Source organism: Empidonax traillii, unplaced genomic scaffold (genome assembly GCF_003031625.1).
Source record: "Empidonax traillii isolate 1590-97213 ecotype Southwest subspecies unplaced genomic scaffold, ASM303162v1 scaffold364:size1245619, whole genome shotgun sequence".
Taxonomy (NCBI): Eukaryota; Metazoa; Chordata; class Aves; order Passeriformes; family Tyrannidae; genus Empidonax; species Empidonax traillii.
In genome coordinates, this window is record NW_020955557.1 from 658,986 (window position 1) to 678,489 (window position 19,504).

At 46.6% G+C, this 19,504-nt stretch overlaps 1 protein-coding gene across 2 annotated transcripts in view; it reads left to right on the plus strand.

Annotated features, from left to right (window-relative positions):
- LOC114061862 (rho GTPase-activating protein 7-like) overlaps window positions 1–19,381 on the plus strand; it is a 44,300-nt gene extending 24,919 nt beyond the window's left edge. Inside the window, exons 1-11 of one of the 2 annotated variants that reach the window (XM_027892721.1) lie at window positions 375–446; window positions 7,643–7,714; window positions 9,142–9,223; window positions 10,238–10,301; window positions 11,478–12,829; window positions 13,246–13,416; window positions 14,011–14,170; window positions 15,549–15,747; window positions 16,396–16,612; window positions 18,240–18,354; window positions 18,788–19,381. In XM_027892721.1, the coding sequence (XP_027748522.1) occupies window positions 422–446; window positions 7,643–7,714; window positions 9,142–9,223; window positions 10,238–10,301; window positions 11,478–12,829; window positions 13,246–13,416; window positions 14,011–14,170; window positions 15,549–15,747; window positions 16,396–16,612; window positions 18,240–18,354; window positions 18,788–18,805 (2,475 nt within the window). In that variant the 5' untranslated portion in view covers window positions 375–421 and the 3' untranslated portion in view covers window positions 18,806–19,381. Of the gene's footprint in view, window positions 1–374; window positions 447–7,642; window positions 7,715–9,141; window positions 9,224–10,237; window positions 10,302–11,477; window positions 12,830–13,245; window positions 13,417–14,010; window positions 14,171–15,548; window positions 15,748–16,395; window positions 16,613–18,239; window positions 18,355–18,787 lie in introns of those variants that run through there. The other variant, XM_027892722.1, reaches the window with a different exon arrangement.
- Window positions 19,382–19,504: the final 123 nt, after the last annotated feature.

Consider the following 19,504-nt stretch of genomic DNA (forward strand, 5'->3'; position numbering starts at 1 on the left):
GCACGGGTTCTGTCTGTTCCATGAAAATCATTGTGGCAAAGGTCCTCACTGTAGAACACATCGCGTGGCCAGGTGGCAGTGGATATGGGGAATCACACCAGGCGTAAGGATGAATCCCAGCTCTGCTATGCTCCAGTCTGTGCGGGGACACGGAGCGGGGACACGGAGCGCTCCACGAGGGTAAGGAGCGCTCCACAGGGACACGGAGCGGGGACACGGAGCGCTCCACGAGGGCAAGGAGCGCTCCGCGGGGACACGGAGCGCTCGTCGGGCGCGGAGCCGGGGCGGGCGGGGCTGTCCCGGGCGGGGCGGGCTCGGGCCGGGGCTGCGGCAGCGGGGGATGTTCCTCGCCCGGAGCAGGGCGGTCCCGCACCGGAGCGGAGCGGCGGCAGCGGCGGCGGCGGCCGCGGGGCTGCGGCAGATGACATCCCCCCGAGAGGATCCAGGTGGGTTCCGTGGCAGATGACATCCCCAGGTGAGGATCCAGGTGGGTTCCGTGGCAGATGACATGCCCCGGAGAGGATCCAGTTGGGTTCCGTGGCAGATGACATGCCCCGGAGAGGATCCAGGTGGGTTCTGCGGCAGATGACATCCCCAGGTGAGGGTCAGTGTGGGTTCTGTGGCAGATGACATCCCCCGGAGAGGATCCAGGTGGGTTCCCTGGCAGATGACATCCCCAGGTGAGGGTCCAGGTGGGTGCTGCTGTTTCCTGCCGCTGCTTTGTTGGTGTGACAGCAGCTCCCGGGTTGTCCACACTTTTTGGATCATGCTCTTTCAGTAGCTGCTGCTTTTGCTTCCTAGCTGGATGCACTTGGGAAGCGCTGAGTAGATTTCCTGACTTTGCTGTCTATCTTTGAGTATCCACAAGCTCCACCAGAGTACAGTGACCCAGTAAAAGTTTGTCCATTGCCCTGGGCTCAGCAGCTGTCTGCAGGCTCAGCACAGCACAGCCTTAGCAGGGCCAGTAAACCATCTTGCTTTTAGATGTAACAACTTACTGGGCAGTCTCTGCTGGGTTAAATAGTTCTTTATGCCTTGGTTGAACCTGTATCACACAGTGGTATTATTAGCATTTTGTATAGTTAAGGAAAACTTATTGCTACACGATGAAAGAGCACAATTAGCTTGTGTTGGGTTTTGTTACTTCTGTGCTAGAGGTTTATTGATGTTGGCTCAAGTGGAGGTGAGCAGTTACCCTCCCTACTACACTTCCTCCTAGGAATCTTGCATCAAGTGTTTCTCAATCACGTACAAGGGTCCCGTGAAAAAACATCCATAAGGAGCTTCTGCGTCAGAGAAATGTGGGATCGGTTCCTGCTTTGCAGCCAGGAGGACAAAGTCATGGAGAAGCAATATACCTGGGATTAGAATGCAGGGAAATAAATCCCCTCTCTTGCCCCACTTACGTGGGTAAGGATTTGCCAGTGTGGATTGGAAATTAGAGAGTTATACTCTCCTCCAGTTGATGTGAGTTGGACACTTAACTCCCTTGAGCCCTTTGGAATTCACATAGGGCAAACACCACCTTCTCTAGCTTACACAGAAACAATTAAAAGATCAGCCAGCACTGACAAGCTACTTAATGTGGTCTGCAAAGAAAAAGCCTTTAAACTTCTCTGGGTCCTAGAAACCAACATGGGAGGCAAATGGCAAGGACCTGAGTAAGACCCTTAATAACAGCTTGGGAGTCCTTGTAATCAGCCTGGGGAGCTGAAGCCAAGGAGCTGGATAAAGACGCAATTAAGGTTGCCACAAAGTTCTGGGATACATTGCAGTTCCCAGCTGTGATAACTGAAGAGTTGGCTGCAGTTCCAAAACACCAGCATGATAGTAAAGTAGGAATGAAAGGACAAATATCTTGGCCTTTTCATTTTCCAGACATTTATGTTCACTATCTGCATGGAGCCTAAATTATCCTGGCTGAATTCCAAGCTATAATCTTTTTTTTTTTCTCTCTTCCTTGAGTGGGCTAGTTAAGTACTATTAGGCTTTGATATTTTGCATTGCACAAGGGAAAGCAGAATAAACATTTCCATTTATTTATGATCCATCTTAGCTTTTGGAGAGTTTGACAGTTTTACAAGTCCCTGACTGCTTATCCTGGTCAGTGCAAACACCTTGCTTTGCAAGCATCGTGTTTGAGCGTTCAGGATGGAGACAACATGTTCTGACTCTTTTTAAGTAAGAGGAGGTAACACAAATAAAAGCAGTTCTTGAAAATCCAGTCTCAGGTATAATGCAGTTCTGAACATCCTCTGGAAATCAGAGGTCTAGCACAGCAAATGCATTTTTCACGGACTGTGTATAAAATGAAATAGCTCATTAGCAGCTGTAGGGAAGAGACACCAATTTTTACAGCCCTGGGAAGATGCACAAACCAGAAAGATGTAATGGGAAACTCACAATTTTATCTTCAAACAGAACCTGAAAACCCTTTGTTGCTTCCAGCACGGGCAGCACAACCAGCAGTGACAGGATCTAAGGCACTGCATGAGGGACCTGCCAGCTCACAGCTGATGGCTCGTGAGCTGGAGGAAAAATGTGTGGCAGAGTTTGACATGTGGCTGCCAAGCATTCACGGGGCCTGTGGATTCCAGGACTGGAGAGGCTGAGAGGGACAATTTGGGATTGTTGGTGATGAGAGGAGGCAGCAGCACCTCCCCAGGCTGTGGCACATCAAGCAGGCTTTGAGGCATCTGCTTGTCTGTAGCTGTTGGGGAGGATTTCTGCCACGTGGAGAGGAAAAAAAGTGCTTCCTATGCAATGACAGAAGTTGGGAAAGAGCAGCATTCTTGGGATTTTTGCCTGTTTCATTGCAGAGTGATGTAAAATGTAGTCGAAGTGAGGAGTCGGTCCTACCCTCTGTTCTGTTCTCCTGTCTGCACATGGCTCTGTGCTGGGCATGTTGAGAAATCAGCTCCTTTCCACAAGCACTACACTTGTGTCCCACAGAAAAGGGGATAAATAAGGTCCTGCAGTAACTAGTGGTTCAAACAGCAAGAAAACCTCTCAAACTGTTCTGCTCCCTGGAATGGTTTTGGAAGATGTTCAGACTAAAGTATAAATCCCTTTACTTGATGAAGTGCTGATCACCATTTGATTCCTACCTGTCAAAACTGGAAAACTATTTTGGACAAGGATAGAAGTCAAAGTAATACAGGTACCATGGGTTTTAAAAACCTGATTAAAAATTGCTTTGAACTAGACCTAGAATTAGACACCTCTGTGAAAAAGGGATACATTTAGGGGAAGGTTTCACACCAGACAGCTCCCTGAGAACTGCCAGCTGGGGTGGACAGGGCGTGCTCCCAGATTTCTCTCTGCTCGTACCCACCACTGCTCTTGTCCTGCCACTGGAGCTCATCAGAACATATGATAGCAGATTCAGAAAGATAAAGCATCACAAATTTAACCTTATAAAAAAAAAAAAAGTGACTCCTTTCCTTCTGTTTTGGCTGATGAGACCTCCTGGCATAGGCTCAGGGTGATGGTGAGGAGGAACATGCAGTTGGGGAAAGGAAAGGAAGAGGTTCTCCTGCTTTGGCAGTAGGTCTGTGCAGCTGGAAGTCACACTGCATTCTGACAGTGAGGTTTGTTGTACTTATGCTTTCAAATACAAATTTGTATCCTCCCACTTTATTTAGAGAGAGTATTTTAAAAAATCTGAAGTACAGTTTGACACTCTTCTGTAGCTGAAGTTTGTGACCATCTTGTGGTAAGGCTGAGTGGCCTGTTTGATATACAGCTGTCACTGGTTTCAGTTGCTGCCTCTCCCTCGTTGTAAGGAAAGTGCTGTTTCTTGTGAGGAAAACATCTCAGAGAGAATGCCCAAATTTCAGCACAGATGTCTTTTCTTTATTGCAAACATTCCTGTTAACACTGATGTTCATTACGATAGGGATGAATACACGTTGTAGCATCTGGTTTCTAAGTAGCTGAAGAGTCTGGGTGCTGAAGTCTGCAAACAGGACAGTGCTCAGATGGGGAACACAGTTTTTCAGGCCAGGTGGATGAAGCAGAGGTGTCACAGCCAAGCTGATGGAGGTACTGGTGCTTTGGAGAGGAGGGTGCAGTGGATTACAGACAGCATCCCAGTGGGGAACGAGGGGCAGCAGCTGTGGAGGGCTGGTGTGCTGGGGTTGCTGGGACAGGCAGGCTGGGGCACAGCCAGCAGTTTGAGTGCTGTTTGCAGTGGGACTGGGCTGAACCTTCAGCACAGAACGTACCTGTGTAGCACAGGACAGCCAAAGGCTGGCACAGGCCCTGTGCTCTGCCTTGTTTCTCATAAACATCTGTTAGTAACCTACCACCCGTAGCCCATGGGGAAATAGCTGGCTTGGCATGGAAATGTTGCTGGCAGCCTCTAATTTAAGGATATTAAGCTTTGCAGGATTTTTTTTGTTTTCTAATCTGCTTAATTATGAAATCGGTTCAGGAGAGGGAGTTGACACATTTAGGTGCCATTTCAGTGGTACAGATAGCACCCAAAAGACGTTAAAAAAATGTCCTGCTCTTGTAGGACATCCAGTTTACAGGCAGATGTGCTGTGATTGCAACAGTATTTGGGAGTGCTGCTCCAGATTGCTTTATGAAGGATCCCCCATTCCTTATTTTTATGAAGGAAGAGTCAGCTTCTCTCCAACAAGCATCTGATCTAACGTCAAGAAAGACTACACAATTGCTATCAGCTTGGGTTTATTGCACATTGATTTTAGAAATTAGTCTGCAAACCTGGAAGATTCTTTTGCAGCGACAGTGTGACTACAGAAATGGGAAATCAAACTCTAACCAGGCAGAGAGGCTGGTTGGGAAGGTGCATCTCATCATGTGAGGCAGAGCAGAGAGGCTGTGAAGCCAAGCTTGGAATGGGTCTTCACAAAGGGCTCATCCGTACTATTTGTCTTGCCAAAAATCTAGTGTGAGGGTGCTTTCAATAGCCCCAAAGATGCTTCAAGAAGATCATCTCTGCTTTTCATGGGGAATCTTACGTAGGAAACTGAGCTTTGGCTGGTTTTCTATGCATGCCTTAAAGCATCATGCAGGTTGCCAGGACTGATGTTGCCACTTTAGCCCCTCCCTATTATAAGCAGGGCTTTAAGCGTCTGTGGCACGTTGTTTATAAGAGCTGCTGCCCAAGGTGGGTGTGCTGGTGTCACCCATCAATGCTACTCGTGATTATTGCTCTTCTTTTATGTCTCTGTGACTTTTATTTGTAGAACTCTCCATTGGGGAGAGCACTGCTGGGGAGCTTCATCTGCATCTTGCCACTGCTGTCTGATGAGCTTTCACTTGTCCTTCATGCTGCACGTGCCATAAAAGCAAAGCAGACCTGCATGTCAGTGCTGAGGGTGGCCCTATGGAGAGCAGCTACTTTCCTTTGAGTCATTATTTCTTCCTTTTTTATTTCCTCCTCTCATGTTCATTATTGTAGTAATACAAGCTGGTCTGGGAATTTCCTTCCACCATAGTAAAATTCCTAACCATCCATTATCCCTTCGTGATTTCAGTTTCCAGTAGGAGGAGGCATCACAGAAGCCACTGAAATGTGGAGATATCAGGAGGACCCTTTTGGTAGTTATTTTAGCAATGAATAATCACATAATTAATGGCAGATAATTTATAGAATCATATAATGTTTTGGATTGGAAGGGATCTGAAAGATTATCCAATTCCAACCCCCTGCCATGGGCAGGGACACCTTCCACTAGCCCAGGTTGCTCCAAGCCCTGTCCAACCTGGCCTTGGGCACTTCCAGGGATGGGGCAGCCACAGCTTCTCTGGACAACCTGTGCCGGGGCCTCCCCACGCTCACAGGGAAGAATTTATTCGTAATATTTAATCTAAACCTCCTCTGTGACTGGGAAAAGGTACCTTAAAAGGCCTGAAGATTTATATTAGCATAGAAAATTCCCCGAGGTCCTTTGTCCTTGTCCTATGGAAAAAACCACCTGTAGGTGTGACAATTCCGTTGTATTTTCAGTCATATTCATTGAAAATGTCATCACCAGATGCAAAACATTTTTCTGCCTGTTTTTATTTGCATCACAGTTCAGGGCTTGGTTTGCTTCAGCTGGGGAAGCTTCAACCCCTGCACAGTCACTGTCTGTCCGAGCTCAGGGGAGCTGCGCACAGGTCTGGAATTAGGACACCTGTAGTTTCTCCACACTGAGGTGGCTGAGTGAGTTCACTGAGCTTTTCTAAGAGAAAATCACTTTGTGAAGACTTTTGGTGTTAGAATGGTGGCCCACCTGTCTCTTTTCTAAAGATTGCTTTCTTTCTTTTTTCTTTTTTTTTTCTCTCTACATACAATGCTGGTCTTTTTCAGTCCCCTCTCTTGGTATTCTGTAAATGCTGTGTTGTGGCAAAGATTATGATGAATTATGGCACTAAGTATAGTAATACATGTAAGCATAGTATATATAGGCTGCACAGGGAAGCCTGTTTTATGGATGTCATTGTCCAAAATAATCAAGTGATAATGGAAACAATTTCAAGTTTAGAAGTAGAACAATAAAATTATGGAAGTTGTGCAGTTTCTTTGGTGAGATTCTTCAGTCTGTTGCACTGGTGACTTACAACTGAGGAGTTTGAGCAAAGCAAGCGGGGAATTTGGACAGGTATGTACGTCAAGTGCTTTGGAATCCTAATCTGTGAGTGTATGTGTAAAGAAAATAGTTTTAAGGAACAGGACCAGCCTATCATGCCACCACTTTAAGGTGCTTTAAAAACATTTCTCTCTACTGAGCATACTTGATTTTAAGGTAGTTTAAAAACATTTTTTTCAAAGGAACCTTTGCCTTTAGGTTGGTGTCTGTTGTGGCATGATCTGGAGAGCACACAGGCTCACAGAAAGTGCAAATGGGAATCCTCTCCTCTTCCACAGAGCTGGTAATTTCTAGTATTGGCAGAGCTTGGAGCCTGATGGCAGGTACTCATGCTGACCTGCTTGTGTTTTTGAGGAATCTGGTGAGTGCTCTGCGAGTTTCTGAAGTTATATTCTGCTCTGCTCCTGTGGGAATATTACAGAACTGGCCATAGGGCTTTAGGAATTGTCACAAAATGAGTAGTTAATTCTTGACATCTGCAGCGCTGCAGGGACTGCCAAGTTGCGTAGGTAGTTGGCAAGGAAATAAATATTGATAGACCCTAGCAACAGGTACTCCTGAGAACTCTTGTTCTGGGAATGCTTAGGCCGTGTCCAGTGTTATTAAGGTTGTGATAGCATTTTAAGTTTATTTATAGGGTTTGTTTGGGTCTTATCACCATCTCTCAGAGCTGGAATGCACGAAGGGGCTTTGCTGCGCAAGGGCAGAGTCGTGTGTTCTGCACCTTCCCTGGTGACTCATTTCAGCATGGAACAGATGCTCCACTGCCCACAGCTCAGGGGTAGCTGATGTGCATCCATGTGGGACATCTCAACTATGTGCTCATATCTAGACTCTCGTGTGTTTGCTCATCCATCCTGTGGTGGGATGACTGCTCTGGAGCCATGGGAGTTGGATACGAGGATTTATTCCTCTTTAGTGACATCCTAACCAAACACAAGATCCTCAGAGGATCCACCAGGCAAAATTCACTCATACTGTGAAAGCACTGACTGTGGTGAACACTGTACATGAACAAGTGTGTCTTCTCCTTGCAGAAATTGAAGCCAGAGAGGCCTGTGACTGGCTGAGGGCTGCCGGCTTTCCCCAGTATGCTCAGCTGTTTGAAGGTATGATCACAAAGCAACTGCCACTGAACTGGAGTGGAATTGTTCACATAAATAATATATTTCAGAAGCTGACACTTTTGATGGAAGCACTTCCAAATTCTGGCATATATTCATGGAAATCTTCAGAAAAATAGTGAAGCTCTTGCAGAAGGGACATCTCAGCAGGGACTCAGTAGAATTCTGTAAAGGACCACATCTTTCCTCCTTTCCTTCTCCTGTAACTCAGAAAAATCTCTGCTTTTGTGATTTTTAGTTGCTTATAATTTTTTCAGGCTCTTTCATTTGTAGTGCTGGAGTTTTTTTCCAACCACTGATTGCAACTCCTCCAAGGCTCTCCAGCCTGAGCCGGATTGCTTTATTGGTGTTTTGAAAAAGGTTGGAAAAATCATCTTGCAATCATAAGTGTTTAAAACTGATACCCAGCAGCAGCCAGCCATCAAAAAAAAAAAAGCAATTTCAGCATGTTTTTCATGTCATTAAATCTACAAAGAATGCTCATTTCTTGTGAGGGAGGCATGGATTTATTAAGAACTTGTATGATTCTCAGGCCACACTTGTACCTTAGAACTGTTCTTCTTTGAAATATGTTTATTGTCACAAACACTGAGTGTAACAAAAGCTAATTTATTTTTAAGAGGGATTTTATCAAAGAACTACAGTTAAAAAAACCAACAGTGACTTCTGCCTGCTCTCATTCCCACCTCCCCCTGTTCACTGCAAAATTAAAAACTCGAAGCCAAGCCACAGAGCTGGATTTGAAAGCTCTGTGCTATGAAACCTGCTGCCTCATGGCAGTACTTCCTGCCTGACTACAGCAGATTTCATTCTACAAGCTGTGTGTTGGAAATGTACACTGCCGTGCTTCTGGAAAACGAATCCCCAGTGTAATTTGCAGACCGGGGAAATTAAGCTGAAAAAATAAGCCAAGAAAATACCCACTAGACCTTAGTGGTTTCCTCGCCTGCAAGGTTAGATCTCAGAAGCTGAAACACTGACCTCCTCAGCTGGTGGATCGATCAGCTTCCAGCCCAGCATGATTTATCAGACTCATTACAGCTCATAGTGTGCATGTCATGTGCTGCACTGAACCTCAGCAGCACAGAGCTCATGTGAAATACTCCCTGTTCTACACCTGAAGGTGCACAGAACCAAACCAGAGCCAAACTTTATTTTGTATTTCCTGTCTACAACACTACAAGCTCCTGGAAATGCAGGAGTGTTTGTCTACCTGTAACCAACAGCAGCAAGCAGATCCCTACATTTATTCTTGCTCTAAGGAACTAACCCTCACTTACTTGAATGATCTTTGCATGAATATACAGCTATAAAAATAGGTTTAGATTCCTTTCCCTTGATGAATAGTGTTGCAAAATTGAAAGTCTTTGCAATTAAAACTCAGATTTCACATTCAACTTCTTTGTTTACAGATATGCAGTTTCCCATTGATGTAAAAACTGTGAGGAAAGATCATGAATTTTTAGATGGAGATGCAATTGAATCACTCTTCAGGTAAACATGAATTATGAGTCAACTTTAACACCTCCAGGCCCCACAGTTATTTGTCATTTATCTTTTCATGCTTTTGTTTCTGTCAGAGACTAACAAAGTCACCAGTTCTGTGACTGAAGGAAATCACTTAAGCACATGGTTTAGCACCAGTGAAGTTGGTTGCTTTAAGAATTTAAAAGAGAAGTAACCATGTGTCTGAACAACTCCATCCAAGGTCTTGGGGATGTTATACTGAGCATCAGATCTGTCTTTTCTGTAATGTGAGATGTCTGCAGGCTGAGAAAAAATAATCAGTTCCCTGCATGCATAGCAGGCTGCTCTCCAGGATCATGTATAACGGAGTGCAGGAATTTCCTCTGACTGGCCAATTTCTGTTCCAGCAGATAGACAAAAATAATTGTCTGCACAAGATCCCCTCCTTTTTTCTTTCTGAATGTTTTTTGAGTGAGAAGCAAAGGTATTGATTTGAAACTATTGTTTTGCCACAGCTGTTCAGAGCACATATAAGTGAAATTGCACTGTCAGTGTGAAGCCAAACCCACAGCCCTTTGGCCTTTCCCCATGGAAAGGTGCCAGGGAAGTGTGAGGAATTCTGCTTCACTTCATACCACGGTGTCTGAAGCCTTCTCGTGGTGGGATTGTTCATCAGAGTTCCTTCAGCAGAAATTAGAATTTCTGCCTCTTAAGGGGACTGGAAAGTTCATCTCCTGGCAAATCTTAATTCAATAGACAGTTCTTCACAATCATGAAAGCTAATAATATGATTTTATTAAATTTAATTATCAATTATGGCTGTCTTCTCTAGTTTTAACATGGCAAAACTGGAAGTGTGAACATCATGGGGTTGTTATTGGTGCTGGTTTTGGCAAAATGTATGAGGAACCTCTAAAAGAATGTCAATCTTGAACACCAATAATGAGGACGCTGTAGAAGAAGATCGCAATTGTATTGGCACATTTCTGTTTTCAATAAATATTTAAATTTAAAACTTGTGTGTTTTTTCTCATGCCCCAGACGGCTGAACACACTGAACAAGTGTGCATCAATGAAAGTGGAAATAGGCCGTCAGAGGAAACGGGTATGTTTGTAAAACACAGTTACTGTTCTCATTAAAAATGTGTTCAGCTATTGCATCAAAAACCTGGTTTTGAAAAGTGCAGGAAGGATTAACAATATCTAAACTTTCCTTTTTATTCTCTTCCATTCTGAAAAGCTCTTCCACTTGTGTTTTCTGCTGAAAAATACAAGGATTGAGGTTGAAATTAGTCACTTTTCAATTCTTAACTTTGTAAGGTGGGTTAGGAGTGGGCTTTGAAACAGTTTTAAAAATTAATTTGGAACATGTTACTGTCCCACCAAGGTCCCACCTCAACATGTCTATCGTTGCTTTCCTAAATAGTTTCACACCTTATTTAATTGCTGAAAGTGAAATTTTACTCCCAGTAAGCAAAGAAATTAAATGGGCAACCCAAATGTTGAGTCCATAGGAGACAGAGGGGTTTTAGCTGTGCTGGTTTTGTCCTCTCCTACAAAAGGTTCTGCAACCGAAACAAAGTGATAATCACAGCTTGGCTGGGCAACACCAGGACTGCAAAGCCTCAGATTAAGTGCAGGATTAGCAAGAAAATAATGCCATCTTCTGGAAAAATGTCTAGATTTTTGGAAAATTCCACTCTGTCATTAGGAAGGAATGGGGCAAGAGAGAGCCCACAGAGAAGAGATGTTTTGCTATCCCACTGTTCCCTTGGAATGGGGACAATAGAGCAATTAGGGAGGCTGAGGAGTCCAAGAGGGTGCCACAGATATTGATGCTGCCACAGTCCCACAGCCAATCACTTCTTTACCGGAAAATGAATGAATTTTGGCCATTAGACTGTTTGATTTGTTTGGCCTTAGGAAAGGCCATGTAAATTCAATAAAATTATCTTTCAAATTCTGTAGATTTGCCACAAACCAGGATTTTTCACCCTTAGGTCAAATCTCTCCCCTTTTCCTGTGGTAAACTTCCCAGATCTGTCAGCGTGCTTGGGAGTAATTTTACAGCATGTTTTTCAAGTAACTCAGGGCAACCCTTCGGTGAATGAATGGTCACATTTCCATATGTTGGTCTTGGGGGTTTTGTAGGCAGTCAAAAAATTTAGGGTTTTTTTTTTGTTTGTTTGTTTGTTTGTTTTTTTGTTAAATTTGGGATTTTTTGTAATTTAAAATTTAAAACTTGATCTTGACTTGTGTGTTTTTTTCTCCCCCTTCTAAGAGTGATGATTCTGAAGATGATGAACCCTGTGCAATAAGTAGTAGGTGGGCCTATGAGAGGTGCAGTCAGAGGTGGTCTCGAATCGAGAGCCTGGAGGGTTTCCCAGCAGAGGGAGGTGCCAGTGCCTCTGTCCCAGGCAGCCCAGTCCTGAAGATCATCAGCAAGGAGGACAGTGTCTTCTTGGATCATGGAGAGAAGCACGATGTGTCCTCAGTTCACAGCACCAGCAGTGCTGACAGTGACACTGTGAGCTCCCCAAAACCTTTTGAAGATGTGGAAACCAGCACGAGTTCCTCGAGATGTTCCTTAATTAAGGTACCTTCACTGGACTCTACTTTCAGTTGTTCTCTTCCCCCCAGTGAATTTTTAAATAACACCAGTGAGCAAAAGCTTTTGGACAAGTCACCATCCAAAAAGAGGAAGAGCCTTCTAAAGAAAATGGAGAAGCTGCACTTAAGGAGCTGCAACTTAAGGAGTGGTCAGTCAAAGGCCAAACCCATAATAAGTGAACCTGTTCTTCTGGAAGGGCTTAATGAAGAAAAGATGAAGATGCTGAACTGTGTAAATATTTCTGACCTCTCTGGCCTCCAAACAAAGAGCAATTCTTCCTTTTCTCCCCGGAGTCCCAGCAGCAGCAGTCAGCCTGGAAAGAGCAGCACAGTGAGCGCTCCAAGCCCTGGTATAAAACCAGGCAGCCCCTGTGAGGGAAGGGGGATGTGTGCAGAGCACACAGACTCCAGCAAGCTCTTGCTGTGGAATGACCTGTCTCAGCAAAACCTGAAAAATGACATGACATTACAAAAAACCCAGATGTTTCAAATACCACAAGGCCATAAACCTGGCACGTTCCCCACAGCGCTTACAGACAGCTCCCTGTCTCCAGCAGACAACTCTTCTGTCAACTGGAGAACTGGGAGTTTTCACGGGTGCAGGAGAAGCCGGAGCAGAAGCAGTTCCAAGGAGCCCAAAGCCCCCAGGAGTCCCCTTTCGGGCTCCTGTAACAGGCTAAGTGTGTATGACAACATGCCCAGTATCGACCTTGACAATCTGGAGGCGGCACAAGTCGGTGATGATGACGTTTTCTCAGAGCTGAACAGTGTTATAGCAGATGTCAACGGCCTCAAAAAGTTGGTTGATCAGTGGACAGAGAAGCTGTCAGATGATGGGGATTCTGACTTTGCCAGTGACTTGACCTCTTTGTGTCCATCCTCCCCTAAAGAAAGCTCTCTTGAAACGGAGGGCCCAGAAGACAAGACAACAGGGGACACTGAGGGAGAGAGCAGCTGTGGCCTGGGCAAGGAGATTGGCTCTGCAGATCTGACATACATCACAGACTCTAAAAAGGCCAACAGGTCAGCCATCCTTAGGGTTCCCTTTGATTCTGGTCACTCAAAATGTAATTGCTGTATTCTTAAGTATTCTTAAGTCTGTTCTAGGCAGCAGGGTCTGCTCTGTTGGTGGCAGGTACCACCGGTCCGTGGGCACTCTGGTGACAACATCTGTCCTCTGCTGAAAGCAGGACACTCGTGATCTGCATGAGCACTCAGACATTTGGAATCAGGCCTTACTGCCAGCTTGCTGTATTTCTTAGGGAGAGAGCTGGTATTACCAGAGGACCTGTTGGATAGGAAGCACCTTGTTTGAGTGCAATTAACAAAACAAACCATGTGGTGGGTCGTTTAGAGTCTAAGGTGCTTCAAAGCTGCAGATAGAAAACTAACAGGGATGATGGGGATGATCCTAAGCTTGAACAGTATTTATCCCACAGGCACAGGAGGCAACACTGGTCTGTGGAAGAAAGTGTGAACCTGGAAAGCCTTTCCATGCAGAGTGACAGCCAGTCTGCTGCCCAGCTGGCCCGGACACAAAAGCTGGCGTTGTTGAAGCTCACTGCTTTAATGGACAGATATTCCCCTTCCAGCAAGCAGGGCTGGAACTGGTAAGTTGTCTTATACTAAAGCAACCTGTGCTGGAAAGAGAGGTGCAAGCAGGTGAACTTCCTTGTCTGGCTAGATTACACATGAGGAATTTCATCCTGTTAAATCTCCATCAGCTTCGTGGTTGTTTCCAAGGCTCCAGGATTTCCTCTGCTGTGGGCTGCGCTTTGGCTCCTCACTGTTACTGATTTTAAAGCACATTAGAGGTTCCCTTTAAATTTGCCTGTTTCCAGGGCTTTGTCAGAGGTGCTTCACAGGGATTGCAGGGCTGAGAATACAGCTCTTCAGTCTCTGTTTGAACTAGAACAGTGATGAAGTCACACACTTAAAGGACATCAGTCAGCATCTTGTGATAGGGAGCTGGTGCTTGAATATAGAAAGAAGTGAAAAAAGCCTGCAGTGCCCTAAAGGGGTGGAATTTATTTCCCATGGGGATGCTTTTTACAGCTAATCCCTCTATGGTGCTGTGTGTGCAGGTCTGTGGCAGAATTTGGGTAGTGACAAGGTACAACTAAATGCTTTCCCATGCATATAAAGCAGCAGGTGGAGTGTGCTGGGGACCTAATAAGTTGCATGGACTGGTTTTTTCTTTCCAGGACCATACCCAAGTTCATTAAAAAACCCAAAGCCTCAGACTACAAGGACAAAAACGTGTTTGGGGTTCCTTTACTCCTGAACGTGCAGCGAACAAGCCACCCACTGCCCAACGGGATCCTGCAAGCCCTGGACTACCTGAGAAGCCACTTTCTTGACCAGGTATGAACTCGAGGCAGCCCAGAGAAGCTTTAGGCCATGAATGGATCTTCTCCAGGGAACCAGACTCTGCTTCCCTCTTCTGTGAAGGGCTTTCTTGCCCCCATGAGGCTCTGAACAGGCAGAAAGCTGTGGGTCTGAGCCTGAGAGGAAATACCAGTGCTGATTCCTGCTGGGAATACCTTTAGTCCTGTACTGTGCTTTTGTGCCTTGCCTCACTGAAACCCTCTGCAGCTGGTGCAGGCAGCCAGGCTGTCTTTGCCCGGGGAGGTGTCATGTCTCTGCTCCATAAGGAGGTAAATCTGCCAGACAATGTCATTGTTCCCTCTGCTCTGTGGTTGCTGGTAGTGCCAGAGCTAATGTGAAAATTAATCTTGTTTCAGCTGAAATGTACCACTAAGCAGAGAGAAAACGTATTACAACAGTGCCTGTAACATCCTTTTCTGCATCTCAGCTCTGTATTTATCCCCTAAGTGCAGGTGGCAGTGAAAGTGTGGGCTGCATATGGTATCTCCATAGCACAGCTGCAGAAATGGGAGACCCTGGGACATGAGGCACATCAGTTAGAGAGAGGACTTTTTTCCCCCTCTGTGCTTTGCCACTGTCTAGGTGTGTAATATCATGCCAAAATACAAAAGTGTGTGTGACAGTACAAGTGTGTTTCACTTTGAGGTCGTGGTACCCAATTGGTTAACATAAATAAACCAAATAATGTAAATACTGTCTCAGTGGCACAAAGCAGAACTGTCAGCAGAAGCTGTGTTGGGGTTGAGTTCATGGGAAACCTCTAAATCTTGGTTTTGTCTAAAGCTTGATTGACAATTATATTAAAATAAATTATATTAATTTAATAATTTAATTATATTAAATTATATGAAAAATAAAATCATCCTTTCCCTCAGGATGGTAACTGCCCTTTGCCAGCCTGTGGATGGATTAGATGTACCAGATGTGTTAAACCTGAGCCTTGTGGATCTCAGAGTCAGTTTGTTTGTTCCAGCACAGGCACAGATGTGTGTTTGTGATTGAGTGGACACACATTGGTGTATGTGAAACTTGCAGTTGATGTATGTGAACACAGCCTGCCCAAGTACATGGACAGATGTCAATAGCAGTGATTTTAAAAGTCAAAAAGAGTAATTTTGCATTAAATAAAAAGAAAGCAAACATGACAATTGGTATTTTCTGGTTCTGTGGGCATCAGGCATGGTTTGCCTGGGAGGAATGTCTGTGCTTCTGATGATACAAAAGTATTTTGGTGTTAGATCCCACTGCCAGAGGGTCTTTGCTATCAAAAGAAAGGTGAAGGAGCAATTATTTGTCAGGATTTTGATTCCTGATGACTCCTTTCTTTGTCTCTAATATTTTCTTTTACCCACAGGTTGGCCTGTTCCGGAAATCTGGTGTTAAATCCAGGATTCTGTCTTTAAGAGAAATGAATGAAACCAACCCAAACAACGTCTGTTATGAAGGGCAGTCAGCATTTGATGTGGCAGACATGGTGAAGCAGTATTTCCGAGACCTTCCCGAGCCCATATTTACCAGCAGGCTCTGTGAATCCTTCCTCCACATCTACCAATGTAGGTAACAAAAGACACAGTTTTCCAGTGCCTTAGATATCTTAATATTCAGCTGTTCAAGGTAGTGGCCAGACTAGGGCTAGGGCCAGGTCCCCTTGTAGTCAGAGGAGGCAAGTCAGGCAGGACATTTCTGAAAAGATGAGTTAATTGTGGCTCTGGACCTCAGAGCTTCCCATCTGCATCCTATGGGCCAGCTATTTCTGTTCCTTGAAGGATGAGTGTAATAACGTGCTGCAGCAGCCCCTTTCAAACTGCATTTTTAAACAGTCATTTCTTTATGTGAAATGAAGAACTAATCTGTTCCCCTTGTTCAAGGTATGACAGAGCTCCCCAGCTGTGCTGGGGAAGGAACTTGCTGAAGGGACTAATGATGGTCTTGTTTTTGAGAAAAGGTTTAGGAAGGCGAAGTGTGAGATTTCTGAGGGGTTTTGCGGCTTAAATGTGACCTTTTTTGATGTAAGTTAACAGGCTGCTGATACCCTGTGCATCCATCAGCAGGGTCCCAAGCAGGGCACTGAGCCTGTAGGTTCATCCGTTTCCCTGTCCCTGACTCACAGGAGACAAGGAAAGGCCGTCACACCAAATGTACCATTTCTCCTACTGCCTCTGCAAGCCACATGTGTTTTTCATCTTTTTTTCTGTCTCCAGACGTGCCAAAGGATCAGCAGTTCCAGGCTGTCCAGGCTGCCATTCTCCTTCTCCCAAAGGAAAACCGAGAAGCACTGAAAATCCTCCTGTTCTTCCTGCGAGATGTGGTTGCTTTTGTCGAGGAAAACCAGATGACCCCAACCAACATTGCTGTCTGTCTTGCACCTTCTTTGTTTCACCTCAACACCCTGAGGCGGGACAGCTCCTCCTCCACCAGGTATTGACATCTTGATGCTGGCACTGCTGCTGTCCATGGTCCCCTTTGCTGGAGCAATGCTTTCTGGTTGCTCAGGTGCAGCAGGAGCAGAGCATGGAGCATTCCAGCCACTCACTGCCCAGAGCAGTGGTGAGGCCCCTCTGCTGTTCTCCTGACCAGTCTGTGTGTGTCCCTCACTCCTGTATTCCCTGTGGTTGTTCATGGTCCAGCTGCCCAGGAACCAGCTTGTGGCTTTAAAGTGATGCTGGCCTTTGGAAATGTGCTCCTGCTCCGGCAACCTGAGCCCAGGTGCAGCTTCAGGGCCCTGCAGGTACCTGGCAGATCGCAGCAGCTCCTGGCGCTGGTTCTGCTGGGTGATAAGGGGATCATTCCTGCCAAATCGAGCCACAGGGATTCTGTAAATTTATCTTAATAAGTAAAAGTATCTGGGTTGCATAACATCCTCTGTTTGTACGTGCAAGGAGGAAGGTGCCCTTGGGCCAAAGGAGACAAATAATCTCTGAGAGCATTCATGCCTTATCTGGCCTCCTGAGGCAGGGCTGTTTGCTCTGCTCTGTGCTCCTGAGTTATGGACAGGCATGTGCAAGGGCAGGGATGCACAGCTGACTGGGAGGGAAGCACTGTGCACCCATCACCTGGAGACCTACAGCTGAGGACTAGTCCCAAAGCAGAAGCTGTCAGATGTGCTGTTGGCATCTTACAGGCTCTGGACAGCACAGGGGAGGGGAAAGAAAACACTTAAGGGTTTTCTCCTGAATGGCACAGAACATCTGAAAGTGCCTGGAGGATCCCTGTGCTGAGCCAGCTCACAGCAATGGAGCTGTGGGGACACTGAGAGGGCAGCTGGGGATGCGATGGAGCGTCAGAGGCAGCAGGTCCTGCTGGATTGCTGTGGTGTTGGAGCTCCTGGGAGTCTCACTCTGGGAGTTGTACCCCTTTGGTTTACATCAACCTTACCCTGGAAATGCTAGGACCAAAAATAGAAATGGAGTTTTCTCTTTGTTGTCAGTGTTTAGAGGCCAGGATGCTTTGAAGCTTTAGCTCTGCTATAGCTGTGCATTAATGCCTTGGTGCAGGGCTCCGACTTCAAAGGCTATGAGCCGGCAGGTCTGACTCTGAGGAGCAGCACTGAGGATTATTATCTTCCACCCAGTTTTCAAGCCATTTGGCAGGAATGCACGTAGCTAAAAGTTTCAGAAGCCAGGATTAATGATGTCATACAATGGATATGAATTAAAAGAGGGGACTGTTTTTGAGACGTGTTTGGTGTGGTTTGGGCCAAAGGTTTTAAAAGGTTCTACATGGGCTTTGCAGGTATCAAAGGAGCTTGATATGTGAAGTCTACACACAAATCAGTTTGGGGTCATTGCTGTCCTTGGCCAAGTGTGTGATGATGTGCTTGGGGAATAAAATCCTTGGCTTGCCTTTCTTGGGCATCCATTACTACTGGTCAGTCAGTGGGACCCTGGACACTTTTGGGGTGTGCTGGGAGGGAGCTCTGTCTGTGCACCTCTCTGCAGGAATGTGACACCAGTACATGGCACACGGGGGCTGTTCAGGGCAGTGTGTTTTGTGTGTGGTTCCCAGCACCTCACCCAGCCTTCCTTTCACCTTCCTCTCCCCATAGATCCAGTCAGAGGAAGTGCAGTTTAGGGAAGCCAGACCAGAGGGAGCTGAATGAGAACCTGGCAGCAACGCAGGGCTTGGCCCACATGATCATGGAGTGCAACAGGCTCTTCCAGGTACGTCCCTCACCGTGCAAAGCAAGAGCCCTGGGGTGGGTGGGCTGCTCAGAGCAGCAGATGGGGCATTGCTCCTCAGAGGTCCCTGCCAGCCCAGCTGTTTCTCTGGGCCTGTGACATGTGTGAGTCCTGCTGGTGCCATCAAAGAGAAAATCAGTGTCATTGCAGGTTTATTGCAACTATTTGTAAGGGCTCCTTCAGTCCCCCTCCATCCCCATCAGCAATGAGGGTTTGACTCCTTGGGCTTGGGGCCACCTTAGAGAGCACCTGTGGGGCAGAGGCTGCCATGAGCCCTGGCAGGGAGGCCCTGGCCATCCCTTCTTGGAGAGTGGGTTGAAGTTGAGGTTTTGCTGCTGGGGTCTGGCCAGAGCAACAGCTATGCCTGTGCCTGGCCATGGAGCCCAGTAATCTGAACCTGGACCTTGGCCCACAGACTGACTTCCCAGCTTGACCACGGCCTTTGCCCATCATTATGGACTTGCCTGGTGATCGCTGGACTGTGGCTGACCCTGGTTGCTGTCCCTGGACCTGATCCTGACCTCCCTTGCCGACTCACCTTCCTGGCTCTACCTCGGACCTCGTCACCGTGGATGTGTCTGATGATCTGGATTTTTGGCTGACCCTGGCTGCCATGCCTGGCCTGGCTCAGGCACTGTGGGACTGGGCAGCTGCCCTGCCAGCTCTGTTATCCCACCTGACACCTGGCCCTTTTCCCTCAGGGGTGCCATCAGCCCTTGGTGCACCCTGACAGTCAGCTGGGACCTTCTGCTCCAGCACCCCATCTGGGCAAGGACCACCGTCCCCTGGCTCCCCTGAGCTGTCTGACACATGGCCCTGCCCCAGGGCTCCTCCAGCACTGACTCCCACAACCAGCCCATCTTCTGAGTGACACCTCTCCTCAGAGCAGGGAGTCCCCTGCATGGCATCAGTCTCCAATTTGGACAGGACTCCTCAGTGTCCCCATCCACCCCCAGCCCAACCACAGGTCCCCATTTCCTCAGAAGTGGCCTGAACCCCTCTAGCCATCCCCAAGGGCACCACTGGGGTGCCCCAACACCTGCTGCCTGCCCTGTACCCCATGGTCAGCATGGGACTGGCCCTGTCCCTGGCTGCATGGCCTCCTGGAACAGCCCCATGGGGACTCGGAGCT